General features: G+C 34.6%; 2 protein-coding genes across 3 annotated transcripts; both read right to left on the reverse strand.

Moving 5' to 3' along the window:
• Positions 1–1554: 1554 nt before the first annotated feature.
• Positions 1555–4560, reverse strand: LOC115713910 (pentatricopeptide repeat-containing protein At5g42310, chloroplastic). 2 transcript variants are annotated; one of them, XR_009684756.1, is made up of 5 exons: positions 2674–4560; positions 2416–2568; positions 2222–2293; positions 1926–2122; positions 1555–1804 (listed from the first exon to the last, which is right to left on the reverse strand). XR_009684756.1 is itself a non-coding variant. In XM_061105185.1 (4 exons), the coding sequence occupies exons 1-4, from the start codon at positions 4402–4404 to the stop codon at positions 2015–2017; spliced, it is 2064 nt and encodes a 687-aa protein (XP_060961168.1). In that variant the 5' UTR covers positions 4405–4559; the 3' UTR covers positions 1555–2014. The 2 variants fall into 2 exon arrangements, 1 of the variants encoding a protein (XP_060961168.1); XM_061105185.1 differs by having other exon boundaries at positions 1555–2122; positions 2674–4559.
• A 3707-nt stretch (positions 4561–8267) lies between these two features.
• Positions 8268–11325, reverse strand: LOC115713920 (uncharacterized). The gene is made up of 7 exons (XM_030642403.2): positions 10888–11325; positions 10604–10693; positions 10358–10438; positions 10004–10135; positions 9404–9622; positions 8971–9063; positions 8268–8726 (listed from the first exon to the last, which is right to left on the reverse strand). The coding sequence occupies exons 1-7, from the start codon at positions 11086–11088 to the stop codon at positions 8565–8567; spliced, it is 978 nt and encodes a 325-aa protein (XP_030498263.1). The 5' UTR covers positions 11089–11325; the 3' UTR covers positions 8268–8564.
• Positions 11326–16700: the final 5375 nt, after the last annotated feature.

Consider the following 16700-nt stretch of genomic DNA (forward strand, 5'->3'; position numbering starts at 1 on the left):
AATAGTTTGGTCAATCCAGATCATTTATAATTCTCTAGTTCAGTTATAGTTTTAAAATTTCTGATAGTGGTTCAAGTTATACCAATCCGTATAATTATTTTATATATACTTGATATATTTTTTTTCCAGACAAAATGTTGATATCTAGAAATAACTTTATGTAGAATATTGATATTAACTTAATATTGTAATGAAATTTATTTTATTGTTATTTATGTATTATAAATTTATACTTTTTACGTAAAAAAAAAACATACTTTTTAGAAAATATATTATAAATTTATTAAAAGTAAAAGAATTACCAAAAAAATTAACAATTACTATAAAAAAAAAATAGAACTAACTATTTTGTTCTTCAATGTATTGGTTTAGTTTGGTTTGATCATTTAATTAGTCTGGTTTAGTTTTGAAGTTATAAAAAACCATAATACAAGTTTAGTTTTTGACAAAATTAAAAATTTGAACCAAACCAATTCATAAACACTCTTAAACGAAGGGCATTACGCGAAGGAGGTGGTCGGCCAATGGGAATGATAAGAGTGTAGGGAGGTGGTCAAGCGGGTTTCGGGGTATTGTTGTCAAAAGAAAGGCAACTGGCATATATTTTTGAGAAAATTACACTCTATAACCACTTTATTGTACTTTTTTTAATTTTTACCTCTCTTTTAATATTCTTTAATTTATACCCGCTTTTTTAGATTTTGTTCCCGTTATAGCCTTAGGTTAGTAAAAAGAAATAAAATTCAATTGCATCTCTAAATAACACCATAACCTCTGCACCTCCTTCCTTTTTCGAACAATGATCACAAAACGCACATAAACTTGTACACATATACATAGGCAATACAAACCATAATAAATAGAGGATTGAATGATGGAAAATAAGATTTAAAGAGACAAACTAAAACAAATTCAGAAAGCAAGAAAATAGAAAGAAAAGGTTACGTACATATTCAAATATTGAAGGACAGTAGCGATTGCGGTTGTAATCGGTGGTAGAGTAATTGGAGAAACGCCGGCAATGGTAGACTCGTGGTGGAGCTTGCGTGAGTTCAATTTCTATGGAGAAGTCGAACTAATTCCATTAATAAAAGTTGAGGGTAGATTAGGTAGTTCAATTATAAAATAGGGTATATTTTAATTAAATTTGTTTTGTAGGTGAATGTATAACAAAAAGAGGTAATTATAAACTTAACCCTATATTTTTGCCAACTTTAAATTATGTTGGCATTAAATTTTGAGTAATAATATGTACACACATAATTTACACACTTATGTGGCAAGCTATTTTTATAAATGAGACCATCTTAAATAAACATGATTGAATGAAATTACTTGTCACATAATTTTGTGTTTGAATTTCATGTGTGCATATCATTACTCTTAAATTTTAATAGGGTAGTAAAAAAGAGGCATAAATCATTAAGTTTTCCTTTTTTTCAACCTTGGCACTAATCGTTTTAGTTTTTGTGACAACTATTGTTCCAATTCAATATTCGATTCCAATAAAAGTACTGAAAGAAATAAAATATCTATTGTAATACACAATAGGAAAGTTGTAACTATGTTTTGCTTTATAATACAAGAATTACAAGAATGAATGTTGCTTTCAGTGCAAAAAAGAGGAGTTATGAATAATTATAATAAAAATAAATAGTGCATGATTAGTATACACAAGGAAAATGATTATACTTGCAAATCTACATGAAGAGCCATAAATTATGCAGGGTAGAGCTAATGCTGCCTTTAAATCATCTATAATCTTCCATCTTCTGGTTTAACAAGCTCACCAGGTTATCATATCCTGAAACAAGCATCAAACAAGGATAATTTCCTTTTCTATCTCAAAAAGAAAACAACACAAAGAGAAGGTGAGGTTAAAAAACAACATGAAATCTCAAAAAAACTTGTCTAAACTAGCTTACCATGCATGGTGTTATGTACTAAAACAGATAACATGTGTTATCTCACTTAGTTGTATAGCTCAAATGAATCTGCTGATTCTGCTCAATTGTTATTTCAGGGACTGTTTCATGTATTTGAGAGCAGACCGTAGCATTTCTCTGGCTTTCCTATCAGGGTTGCATCCTGATGAAATCATTTCTTCAAACACAGCTGGAACCTGAAATTCAGACCATGAAAATTGTTGTTTTACTCTTATACAATACACCAGGCTAAAATGATCAGATAAATACAATGGCTGGAAAGAATTCATATCTACCTTATCAAATTTTTCAACACGTATCAAAGTTTTCATCAGGGTAGTATATGTCACCACATCTGGTTTCAAGCCCTGTAGTAATAAAGAACCATGTGAAGTTTAATCAAGGCAGTACAATGAAACTGCATTAGGAAGAACACCTTGACTTTAGGAAGAACAATGAAAATGAACATGGAAAATAAGCAATTAGTTACATTATCCTTCATGTATTGAAGTACAGCAAAGGCTTCAGCATCCCTTCTATCCTCACCAAATCCATTGATCAGTGAATTGAGAGCTAAAATACTAGGTTTTAGGCCGTCTCCTCTCATGCCCCTGAAGGCATTCAGTGCTTGCTCAGACAAACCCTGCCAAAAGTTTACAATAATGGTTAGAAGTTCACCCTCACAAATCCAACATATATATAAATATAGATACTTAGATAGATAGATATATAAAGCCTAAGAGCATACTCTCTGTGCATAAGCGTTGATCAAGGCATTATACATAGTTGCGGATGGTTTCAAGCCTGAAGATTTCATTACTTCTAAGCAGTCAACAGCATCATTGAATCTCCCCGACCTTCCATATATATCCACAAGTGTTGTATAAGTAACTACATTAGGAAGAACACCTTGACTTTGCATCTTTCCCAACAAGCCATTGACATCACTCCATCTCTCTTGCTCTCCATAAGAGTTGATCAGAATGTTATAAGTTGTGGCGCAAGGCAAGCAGCCACTCTCTTGCATTTCCTCGAACAACTTCTCTGCTCTGTCATGGTGTCCCGCCTTGCAGTGAGAGTCTATAAGCGTATTCCAAGTAACAGTATCAGGCTTGATCCCCTCAGCAAGCATCCGCTCAAAGGTAGCCATTGCATGATCAAGGCAATTAAACTTGCCAAAAGTATCAATCATCACATTGTAAAAATGCCTATCTGGTTTCACACCACTACTTTCCATCTCCCTCAAGACTTGGAATGTCTTTTGCCACTCCCCTCGATCGCGATAACTCGCTAAGATTCTACTGAAGACGTATGAATTAGGCTGTACATTGCTCGCTTCCATCTCTTTTAACACAATTCTGGCGCTTTCCCATCTACCCGCATTGGCATAAGCATCGATTAGAAGGCTATAAGTGCGTTCATCTGGTGAAACTCCATTCTTTTCCATCTCTGAAACAATGGTCTCTGCGTCTTTCAAAGAACCTGCTTTTACATACCCTTTAAGGAGTGCATTATAAGCTCGAGTCCTTGGCTGCAATCCACCTTCTTTAATCTCCTCAAACAAAGCTTCAGCTTCCACTATCCTACCGGAATTCCCCAAAGCTGATATAACAGCAGTCAATGTAGCTGTTTTGGCTACCAACCCAGTAGCCTGAACTACAGATAGAAAATGCATAGCCTGGTTAGGATCACCAGCTTTAGCGAAACCCACAATTATGTCATTCAATAGATGCCCATCAAGCTCAATCTTATCACACTCAATTTCCCTATAAAGCTTTTGTAAAATAGGGGAATCGATCTTGTTTTTGCGAGTTAGGGATTGGATTACCAAGCTGTAATTAACGAAATCCGATGGAAACCCGTCTTGGCGCATCTTAGCTATTAAATTCAGCGCCTTTTCTAGGTCATCATTCCGAGCACAAGCTCCAATTAGGGCGTTGTACGTTAATGGCGTCAGGTTTTGCCTCTGAGAAAGCAAGAAAGCCTCGTAGAGCTTCTCGGACCGACCCAAGGCGTGGATGAGAATCGAGTAGAGAAGCTCGTAGGAATAGCAAAGGTTGTGCTTTTGAAGCCATGAAACGACGGCGTATGCTAGACCTATAGACGATGAATTCGAGCAAAGCGATTTAAGAAGATTGTGCCAGACAGTGGCAGGTACAGCCCGGTACGACTCGGCCAGCTTGAACTCCTCCGGGTCAAGCGAAGTCGGAGAATCCGAAACCGAACCCGACTCAGAACCATTAAGGAAGTTCAACAGGGGACCGAAATCGTAGCGGCGGTTACGAAAGGGAACGGCGTCGTTTTGGGGGTCTGAGCTTCGTTTTGAAGACGAGTAAGAGGGTTCACCCGAAAAGGCGGTGGTGGTGGTGGTTGCGAGAGCTGGGGCGGTTGTGGTTGAGAGGAGTAAAGGGAATATGTAATGGTGGTGGAATTGAATACAAGGGAATCTTGCCGAAAGTGGTGTCGGCAGAAGAAGCATGATATTGATATGGAACTAGTGAGAAGACAGGTTTGGGAAAATGGAAACAGAGAAAGAATGAAACTGAGTTTATCTGGTGAGTGAAGCACAGTTGAGTTCACTCGTTCAGGAATAGGAGGGAGATCATCACACTCCACATATTTCTTACCCTGTACTGTCTCGCATATAATCACACTGCTTCTTATTTATGGGAATTTTTAAACAAAAAAAAAAAATATATATATATATATATATATATTTTTTTGACCAATTTTTAACATTTATGAAATTAGAAAGAAAGGTAAAATAGAAACCAGGAATGAAGCAGTAGAGGCACTAAACGTTAGAGGACGTCTGAAAACCCGACATAAAGTAAGTAGAGGTAGATCTTGTTCTAAAAGGAAAATTTCAGAATTGAGATATGTGTGTGAGACATTCGTAAAAAGATCTTTCCAATGCACTTTGAATCACATCAATTGGAGTAGTATCGAGAGACTTATGTCTCTTTTTTTGCGAATTGTTCAGCCGCCAATACTCAAGTTGACAATCTTGCAATAGAGAAGTTGCACGATATAAATTTGGGTGCTGAGTCCTTGGGAAATTGTGCTAGAATCTTATTTTTTAAGTCTAAGTGATATGATGGCATCACTTAGCTGATTTTTTGGGTTTGGTGAAGTTGTTCACCAATTCTTGGAGATTTTGCTATTTCGCGAAATCATGAGACTCAAAACTATCCGAGTTGCGACCAGTTTGTTGATATTTCACTTTGTCGAAAATGTAAAATATCAAAGTGTGAATTTGACTTGTCACAAGTGCTACATCTTTTTTGTGATAGAGAACTACCATAGATTTGTTGACAAAACTAAAATTGGATGCTTGAAACCACCCGCGCTAGGTTGAATGTCAACTTGGGCGCTAGGTGCTCCTTTTGAGGCTCTCCGAGAGTCATTTTGGTACTTTGATGATATTTTAGTCAAGACATGACGGCTCCTCTCCCATTTTGAACCAAAATACAAAGAATTTGCAGGGCGAAATTTGCATCTGAGTAAAGAAACCACACATGCTAGGTTGAATGTCAGCCTGGGCATTGGCTAGGTGTTTTGGCCCCTAGATGGTCTTGTTTGCTTCCCGAGAGCACTTGTATCTTAATTTTTGATGAAAACAAAGAATATGCCCAAAAGACATCTCTGGAAAATTCGTTGGAAGTGTCTCAGGTTGAAAATATGTTAACATGGGGCCCAATGTCAACCTAAGCACTGGGTCAGCTTTCTGGCCACCAGATGAATCCGTTTGTTTCCCGAAAGTATTTGTATATTCATTTAGGATGAAGACGGAGAGAATGCTCAAAAAAAAATTTCAGTAAAATGGTTGGAAGCACCCTAGGTTGATAATGTGTCAACCAGGGCGTTGGGAGCTGGTGCCCAGGTCAACCTGTGTGTTGGGTCCAGGGTTAGTCCCCCTTGTGCACTACTTGCAAAAACTCAAGTACGAGTGTCGTTCCTTGTTGGATTGGAGGAGTCGGGAAGCAAAGAAGTTTCTAAGTCAAACCCTAGTCGTCGTGTTGCCCAGGTTGACTGAGAATGTCAACCTTGGTGTTGGGTGCCCAGGTGCTCCAAACGGGAAGTGTTTCAAAGTTGAATTTGGGGTCTCTGGCATGCTTGTGGCAAGTCTTGCATATGTCTAAGTGCAATTTTTGAGTAGTCTGCCCAAAGTTGAGGTCCGAAACTGAAACCCTAGTTCCAAATGTCAACTTGGGCAATGGATGAAACCCTAAGTGCCAGGCTGGCATCCGAGATGTCATCTTGACATTCTTAAGTTCCTGATCCGTGACTAGGGGTCTTTTTGTCGTGTTGGTTCAGATAGCTGAAGGATGGTGACTTGAAAATAATTTGGTGTGATCTGAACACCCACTTGGGAGTCCCCTATGTTAACTTGGGCGCTGGGCTAGGGACCCATTCCCGAGGTTGACTACTATGACTAGGGACGTCAAACTCCAAGAGTATTTTCCTTCTTGTCACATGTCAAAAAAGATGTCCACGTCATCAGGGCCAAATTCTGGGTAAACACAAGGCAAAGCAATAATTTGTATATACATAACTTAAAGATTAAATTATTTTAAATTCAACGAAAAAACTATTATAAAATAAAAAAAATGTATTTGAATTTCAAGAGATAATTCACTAGTAAAAAATTGTGTTAAATAGTCGGGTAAAGTATTCCCCTCAACAGTGATGGATCCAAAACTAAAGTTGAGAGGAGCAAACCTTTTTTTTTTTTTTTGTGAAGGGGAGGGTGGAAGTAAACTAAATATTAAAAATAAAGATGCTTTTGTTAGGACTTGACCATAACAATCATGCCAAAGCCAATGTTATCTTTATATTTTATCACCTTGAATTACAAATATATGTTGTAACTAATCAAAATATAATTATATATTTTTTTCTGATTTTTTTTTTCAAGAGGGGCTACTGCCCCTGCCTCTATGTGGATCCGTCCATGCTCTTCGATCTCTATAATTGCCGCCTATTCAACCATCGCAAAACGGGTAGAATAGACAACAGTGAAAAACTGTAGGCAAAATTTTTTACCAACGGGTGAAAACTGTCGCCTATACTATAGGTTATGGTTTAGCCTATACTATACGCTACAGTTTAAAATCGTAGCCTATACTTTTATAGTTCCACTACCAACAACGTGAAAAACCAAAAACCCTTGAAGCCCAGTACAGTTATCAGCAAGGTTTCAGATTCTATCAAGGTATGGATCCACAATCTCTTTCCCAACTGCCAAAAAAAAGCAAAAAGTTACAAACTTGAACAAACATTCGAAGTAATTTCAACAAACACTTACGAAACAAAAACCAAACCAAAAATTTCGACAATATATGAAGATTTGATTAAGACCCAAATGAAGATAAAGGACAAAATCAAGACGAAAAAAAACCTACCTGAATGCCATGTTCAAGGCAATAGAGCTCCCAACTAGAGTTACCGACTTGACCAATGTGGATCAAGATGCACACTCTCATTTCTCTTCTCTGGTTTTTTTTATTGTTCTATTTTAGTTAGGTTATTTGGTGTGAGAGAGATCAAGAGAGACGACAGTGGCTGATGGGTGGCCGTCGTCGGTGTAGATGGGGCTTTTGTCTTTGGGGGGATTTGGGGTTATTTGGTGTGAGAGTGAGAGAAAATGGCAAGGAATTTTGGATATTTTTATAAGAGGGGTTTAAATTTGTCATGCATACCAAATTTAAAAAATTCGCAAATTTATTATATAACAATAATAAATCGTTGGCTATACTAAACGAGTGTTTAAAATCGATGGTTATTCTCAACTATAGACGTTAATTTTAAATACTCACTTAATTTTATTAATGACGGTCTCTAAGAAAAAACGATTTGAGAATTAACAAGAATACTAATTTTTGTAATAGTGATTTGTGATAACATATAAATTTTTATTTTTATATTTGGCAAGTTAATAATTATATAGTAATTAATTGTACAAAAATAATAATATTTCGTAATTACATAATACACATAATTCCTATAAGTGCAATAAAAAATTGGAGTTAATTGCCTTCAATTACATAATAAATACACCAAACTTAGAGTGTGTTTAGCTACACTCTATTTTGATGTGTCTGTATGTCAAAAAGTAATTTCATATGAAAATTCTTCTTTTCATGTTTGGCGAAAGAGCTATAATTAGAAAAATAATATTATTATTTTTTTTTTATGGAAATTAGAAAAATAATATTAACTATCTAAAAAATATAATATTTTTTAATTACACCCAATTTTTATGAGGATCATAAGAATTAAAAAATTAAAGAGTAATTGAGACCCCTCAATTACATCTAATTCATAACTATTGGGTAATGATTTAGTTAAACAAACACGCCAGATATTATAATTACTCCGAATTACACTCAATTTTAATATTACAAGATGGTTTTCGAAACACACAAAAATTTCACCAAATACTAGAGGAAGGTGTGCGGCATGCAAAAACTTTGCCCTCTAACCCAACAATCGTTTCCCAAAAAAAAAAAAAAACCAACAATTGTCATATATTAAGTTTGATCCTAAGCTAATTTTAAATTAGACATATAATCACCACAAATTCTCTATCATAAGAAAATTTATAAATTCATATGTATGCAGCTCTCCCCATAATTCTTACAAATTTTCTCCTGGGGGCAACTCTTGAAGCTTTGGAGGAGTGCCAAGAACTCGCTCCATGTCAAAGCGAACTTCAATGTTACGCAGGCTGTACCCAACCACCATCAGCCAATAGAGCAACTTCGCAAGTTCAGGCGCAGTCGTCTCTGTTAAGCTCGTCTGCAAACACACAGAATTGAGAACACTAATACTCTGCTAAGAGTGACGAAGAACATGAAGCTCTAATAGAATTAGTAGGAGTGATATTTTGCTAATACTCTCCTACTAAACATTAAAATAAATTCATCTCATTTCATCAAGTTTACAGCACTGCTTTCATAAATTATTTATAACATGTCTACTAGACGAGAGTCCACGATTGGAGCTTAAACCCATAGTGAATAAGAGAGTGAGAGCCTCAAACCTTCATTTGGGCAGGATCTGAAACAGCCAATAACCGCTTGATGAATGTATTCATTGCAAGCACAACATCTTCACCAGCACTACTTGTCAAGTCCTACAAAATTATACACGAAATTGCTAGTGTATTAATGCCTCCTCCAACACTTACGACTCAAACATAATAGGAAACAACGAATGAAGTATGCAAATCATTATGATGCTAAAAAGTTATATCTACACTTCTAACAAGTTATCATTGAAAATATCAGAAATAATTTTTTCTGTAGATTTCAAAATTTTAATTTTGTTCTTTTGAATTTCTTAATGGTTAGTTTTCCTCTCCTAACACACTGTCAGCTAATGTCATCCATACAAGGAACTTAAAAGTCCAGGAACATGCATATTAGTTACAACAATACAACAATAAAGTATTTCATTTAAGCCTTCTTATTTACCTTCAAATTTTGTGGCTCAAGAGACTTTAGATATTCCAACAACTCATTTTGTCCATTTGAAGATTTCCTGTCTACTTGTCGATTCAATTCCTCAATCTCTGCTTCAAGTAGCTCGATATATTTTTTAGCATCAATTCGCTCAGCACCAGAAACGTTATTCCACCGAATAACTTCACCAGACACATTCTTCTGCGTCCCAGGTGCATAATCTGGTGCATCCTGAACACCCACTGGGTCATGTTAATGCACCAACTAAAACCAAATCAGCCAAGAACTAAGCTGATGGGCATAATAAAGGTGTACCAAAAGGTATGGATGTAAGTAACATGACAGCATAAATCATGGTAGCAAATTAATAACTAGATTTCATCAGAAGAAAAAAAAGAGTACTGACAAAAATAATTATACATGGAAATCATGGGGGAAAAAAGATCACTGTTTTGGGTTTGGTAGTACTAGTGTGTGTGGGAGGGGAGGGTATCAAATACCCATTGTATCAAAAAGAAAAAGTTGATGTATTTAAAAGAAAAAAAGAAAGAAAGAAAAAGAAAAAAAAATAACATTAAACATATCTGAAATTTCACAGTAGCTTAATGACACCTTCTTCTCTTGGACATCAGGAAGTGCAGCCTGCTCCAGACTCTGCTGAAGTTCCAACCGATATTGTGCATTCTTAAACATATATCCAGTCATCATGACGCTGTACATTAGCTGAGCAAGATTTTCAGCGACCTGGAATAGAAACCATATGACTAAAATGAAGTTGTGAACACTTTAAATCAAAAGACACTAGTACTACACTCAAACGGTATGCGGTTAGCTCTAGCTCCCATGAAATCTACCTTAAATAGAAATTGGTATAATTTCCCGGTCTCCAAATATTGTAGAGTTCAAACGAGTATACTTTAAATCATGCCACATAACAAATCACATCTGGCTTAAGAAAAAATTTACCGTGGAGACTGTTACTGCAAAAAACTGCGGGGGCAGTGTTCCTATCATGTTGGTCACTGTTTGGCGCATGGCATCAACAACCTAAATGAGTTCCCATGATTCATGAAACAAGTTTCAGACTTTCAGTCCAGCTAAAAATTACATGAAATATGAATACCCTGAAAAACTCTAGATATGAATTAACAAGTACCCAATGCAATGCAGCAACATAGGATATCAAAGCATATGCACCACTAAAATAAATACCTGTTGGGGCGCCCTTTTCACGAAAACCTCCATGAATTCTGGTTGAACATTCTTTACGTACTCTAATAGAAGTTCTCTCCTACTATTTGGCTGTATAATTTCATCCAAGACAATGTGTAAGCAGAGTCAGGGAAAATGATAATACATATTCTTTTTCTCATAATCATCTTGATTCGTAACCTTTACTTGGATTCCATTAATAAAAATAAAAAAATCCAACTTGGCAAAGTAAAGCTAGCACATCCATATTAAGAAGACAAAAAAGACAGAAATTTCATAAATACCAGAGCTCCATTTGGGGGCTTGGAATCGGCATTAGGATTGGAAGAATCGTAAGCTTGGATCTTCAAAGTCAATCTTCTTCCTACATATTTTGGCTTAACCGGGAACCAAATCGAAGAATGTAAGTGAGAGAAAGAAAATGAAGAAGAGGAAGAAAGTAAAGATTTTGGTGGAAAAGAGGGTTTTATAGTCAAAGAGTTCATCTGAGCTAGCTTGCTTGCTTCACTCACTAATCGAATTGAATTGAATTGAATCGGCAGACAGCCAGAAAGGAAAAAGGGATACAACCTACAAGGGTTCCGTTTCCCAGGAAATCATGGATGACGATGATGAATGATGATAATAACACACAGCTTCCACGTGTGCCACCTTACCAAAACTCTCAAAACCCCTACTATGTTAAACTATCTCCAATAAGAGTTATCTTTTAGAGTGTTCTTGCCACATATACAATATAGTTCTATTTTTAAGATTAATTTTAAAGAATTGTTAAACAATATTATTAGTGTCTAGCACCCTCTTCAGTATCATACTACTATTAGTATATTTAAGTATCGGTCACATATAACTTAAGAAAATAGTTTTTAAATAATATCACTAATCAATCGTGAGGCGGCACTTAATGTCCAATATCAATACTCTTTAATTTTATGTTAATGATTGCTCAATAATGACAATAGCCACATGATATATTTTTTCTTTTTTTAATTTTTATAATTAGAAAAAGTTATTTTTGACCTAAAAAGTCATTAAGTCAATGTGATATGTGATGTGGAACTATGGTAGGCAACTTTTAGAGTTGTCAACTATGACAAATCTTGTGTGGATGAGAGAGAAAATAAAAAATAATAATATTTAGCATGATGTGTGTATTTTGACAACTTTTAGTGTTGCCTCTATTGGAAATGCTCTTAGAAGTTTGCCAATTTCATCCATTTTTGGCTGTTAGATGACATGTTGTATTGTCCATGTGTACTTAGTGTATTGTCACATAAACATAGTGTATACATGACACAATTTTATTAGCTCAAGTAAATAAATATTTGAAAAAAAAATTAAAATAAAAAATATTAAAGATAAATGATAATATTATAAATTAAAAAATTCATTAAAAAAAACTAATAGCCTTCACCTATGTAACCTCGTGCTCCACAATACTTCCTTCAATTCTATTTGCCTTAATCTAAGCAGCCCCTGCTCGGCCTGCTAATGGTCGCCTCAGGCCATCAACGATCCAAATAGACCATAGAATTAACATCCCCTGGTCTTGAAACTCACAACCCTGAGACTCCTTCTCTCGCCAATATCTCTCTCATTTCTCTCTCTCTCTCTCTCTCTCAGTTTTTCTCAACCCGAAAATCTCTTCAACGTTGTTGAGGAACTTAGAGGTCCCACACAAGGTCCATCATATCTGGTCGCCATCACGGAGCTCCAGTTGTCATCTAACCTTCCCCATTTTTCAATTCAGTTGCTCCTCCTCTGTCCCTCTGCCCAGATCCATTGTCTTCAAAAGCTTCCATAGTTGTCGGCACCGCCATTAAAGTTCCTAAACTCTCAAATCTCATACCCACGAGTTCAGATCTCATCGATGATGAGATCAAACATCTCAGATCTATTTATTTTCTATTTTTTTCGTATATTAATTTTCTCATTTTGATATTTTGTTTGGTTTTGTTTTGGATTTGATATTGTTTTTGCATTTTATGTTTTTATTTGTATTTTTTAGGTTAAATTGGATCTAATAAATGTAATGGTGGTGGTGGTATTACAGTGGTGTGGTTGAAGTGGTAGTGAGTAGTGGTGTTTGCGTCGTGGTGATGGTGGTTTCGGTGGTGATGAATTGATTATCAAATTATTTTTTATTACCAGACACAATTTTGTGTGGAAGACCATAACGACATACAATATTCTTTATGACGAAGTCCATGACCATTTTGGAAGTCACTGTATTAGGCTCAACTTCCACCCACTCAATGAAGTAGTCAACAACAATAATAGCGAATTCGACTCCTCCTTTTCTAGTTGGAAGTGATCTTACCAAATCGATTCCCCAAACAGCAAAAGGCCATAAACTGCTCATCAAGGTTATCTCTATTAGTGGAGCTCTAGCAACTTTGGAATATCGTTGGCTTTGTTCACATTTCTAGACATATTCAATGCAATCCTTCTTCATAGTTGGCCAAAAGTATCCTTGGCGGATGGTCTTTTTGGACAAACTCGGTACGAAAGTATGATCTCTACAAAATTCTTCATGTATTTCATGCATAACAGCGCTTAGATCAGTTTTGTTGGGTTTTATGCCCTAAATAAAACTCATTTCAATATAATCAGATTTACTTATTAATATAGATCAGAAATAACATTTAATGTTGCATGGTTCACATGATTTATTTCATGATTATATGTACATAATGTATGAATTCATCTGAAACCCTTTTCACATACTTGATCCTGTTTATTGTGTTGTCAACATATTGGAAAGTAAACATGACTATGTGAATAAAGTTTCCTAGATTTATCAGACATAGGGTTTTACTGATATGATAATCTACAACAGAGTTTACTTGCATTTGGAGAAATGCTATGTTCTTTCCAGAGCATTGGTTAAAGTAAAGCTCAGGTTGGGTGCATGGAGTATGCATCGGAAGGGACCGATATTGAACTTTGACTTAGATTTATTAAACTTACCGTAATATCTATTCAAGTCAATATCGCCTAGTTGATCCTAGATCAAATGATCTTAATCCTGTTATGATTAGGCTCAATCTCAAGAGGCTATTCGTGTTCTTTGATTTGTTAGTTAAGCCTACTTTTGGGTCAGGGTGATACGTACATTTTGGGAACACGGTAGTGCAATTGAGTGGGAGTGCTAACATAAACATGGAATCTATAGCTTCTATCTGGCAAATAGTAAGTAAAGGATGATCTCCTTCGAGCTTGACCAAACGAAAATAAATGGTGGAGTACTCATTTCACATAAGCTGAAATATCATTTATACGGGGTTAAGTGTTTTAAGGATAAATTACATTGTAGGGTGTAGCGTTAATCTAATCCCTTTACAGTGTAGATCATTCATATAGAGGATCATTGATCAAATTAGGATTATAACAATGGATAACTAATGATGTGTCTATATGGTGGAACATATAGAGCATTCTATATACTGAGAGTGCAATTCTAAGTTCTATGCGTGGATTCAACGAAGAATGAATAAGTCAGTGAATTTAGGTTATAAATTCATGATCTGCTTATTGGAAGCTCGGTTATATAGATCCATGGTTCCCCCACTAGTTGAGATAATATTGCTTGTAAGACTCATATAATTGGTTTTGATTAATCAATTATAATTCTCAAATTAGACTATGTCTATTTGTAAATTTTTCACTAAGTAAGGGCGAAATTGTAAAGAAAGAGTTTTAGGGGCATATTTGTTAATTATGATACTTTGTATGGTTCAATTAATAAATATGATAAATGACAATATTATTTAATAATTATTTATAGTTATTAAATAGTAAGAATTGGCATTTAAATGGTTGAATTTGAAAATTGGCATTTTTGAGAAAACTAGATGCAGAAATGATAAAACTGCAAAATTACAAAAAGTGAGGCCCAAATCCATATTGTATAGGGCCGGCCACTTTTATAGCATTTATCATCTGATATTTTCATTATTTTAATGCCAAATAATTCAAACCTAACCCTAGTGGAATGCTATAAATAGATAGTGAAGGCTTCAGGAAATTTACACTTAACTTTCACACTTTTCATTCAGAAAAACCTGAGCCTTCTCTCTCTAAACCCTAGCCGCCACTTCTTCTCTTTCTTCTTCCTTGAAATTTTGAAATCACTTAGTGTTAGAGTAGTGCCCACACACAGCAAGTGATACCTCAATCATAGTGAGGAAGATCGTGAAGAAAGACATTCAACAAGAAGGAGTTTCAGCACTAAAGAAGGAGAAAAAGAGATCCAGGTTCAGATCTTGATAATACTCTGTGACAGAAAGGATACAAGGGTTAGAGATCTGAACGGAAGGAGTCATATTATTCCGCTGCACCCAATGTAAGGTTTCTAATACTTTATATGTGTTTATTTTGTAATCGTTTTAGAAGTTCATATTTAGGGTGTTAATCAACATACTTGTGAGTAGATCTAAGATCCTGGTAAAATAATTTCCAACAACTGGCCTCAGAGCCATGGTAATTGATTTGCTTGCAAGAAATTTGGACTTAAAACGATTTGTTTGTGTTTTTGGATGGTATCATGTTGTTTTGAGTGTTGTTTGATGATTGATTGATGTTTGTAAATTTTCGTGAAAAATAATTGAATATCTGCTTCTGGAAATATTTTTATTGGATAGTATGGAAAAAATTAAGCAATTTATTTTTTTACAGAACTCAATTTCGATTTAATTTGAATTAGTTATGATTTTTTAAAGTTTCGGAAAAAATCAGGGTCGTGCAACAGGGCCACGCGCGCGGACGAGGGTGACACCCTCGGACAGCACGCGTTCAGACAGCTGCTCGACCGAGCGCTTGTATGAATTTCCTCCTTGCGCCGAGGGACTTCGGCTGTGCACTCCCCATGCGCGCGCGGACAGTATGCTCAGCATACTGTCCGTACAGCTCGCAATTTTTTCGTTTTTCTTCGATTTTTCATGCTATTTCATGGATTTAACTTCCGATTTTTTGTGTAGTTTTGTATTTAGATATTTACTATTCCTAATTCAATTCTAAATATCATAATTAAATTAATTAATTTTTTAAAAATTAATTCATGATATTAGTGTAATTTGAATTTGATAATAGTAAATATCTATCTTTTTTGCTTAATTATATATCTTATTTTTAAATTTGATTATATCTTATCTTATTTTTAAATTTAAGGTCAGATTTTAAATTTTAAATTAAATATTTTTTTAAAATAATTTGACCTTATTTAAATTTAAAAATAAGATAACTATAATCATGTAATTTTAAATAGTAAGATATTTTGCTAACTTTTAAATTTTGTTATTTTATTTATTTAAATTAAATCATAAAATCTGAAAAAGATATTTATTTATCTTTTTTTTTATTTTTATTGAATATTTAATTTATAAAATAACATTAAATTTTTAAAAGTAGTTAGCAAATTTTGAAATGATATTTAGGTTAGTTGAAACCTAATTTTTTAAAATTGTAGGTTTAATTTTAAATATTATTTAATTAATTTCGAATATATATATATTTTATTATATTATTATTTTTTTCGAAAAATAAATTTTTTTTTATTTAATTATTTTTCGAAATTTAATTATTTAAAATTAAATAAATCCTACATCTAACTATCCAGCTAACCTTGTTGCAGGAGTATGTGTTTTAGTTTGTTTGTAAATTTTATAAAACCTATTATTGCTTGATTGCAAATAGCCATGGTTAACTTGTTGACAGATCCAATGATCTGATTTTAACTCATGGCTCCCTTGGTCAAGTGAATAATTTGTAGCAGGTAATTTTCACAATCTTCTTTCATCTGTGTATGACCTAGCAACATGATAGGATCTATCCAAATTGTGTACATGTGTGAGCCTATATGTTTAATTTTGTTATAGATGCATATAGGTTGTTGTTGCTAAATAAAATATCATAGTTTTTGATAGATTTTATTTAGGTCCATTTAGTTTTTGGGCCTATTCAATTAATAACAGTTGTTCATTTTAAGGTTAAATTCCTCTCTTTTGGGCCTTGTGTGAGAGTTGGGAGCCATAGAAGTGGGTACGACATACTGAACCCAGCACCCCCTCACATGAACCACCCTAATTGTGAAAGCTCA

This window comes from Cannabis sativa, chromosome X, assembly GCF_029168945.1.
Source record: "Cannabis sativa cultivar Pink pepper isolate KNU-18-1 chromosome X, ASM2916894v1, whole genome shotgun sequence".
NCBI lineage: Eukaryota > Viridiplantae > Streptophyta > Magnoliopsida > Rosales > Cannabaceae > Cannabis > Cannabis sativa.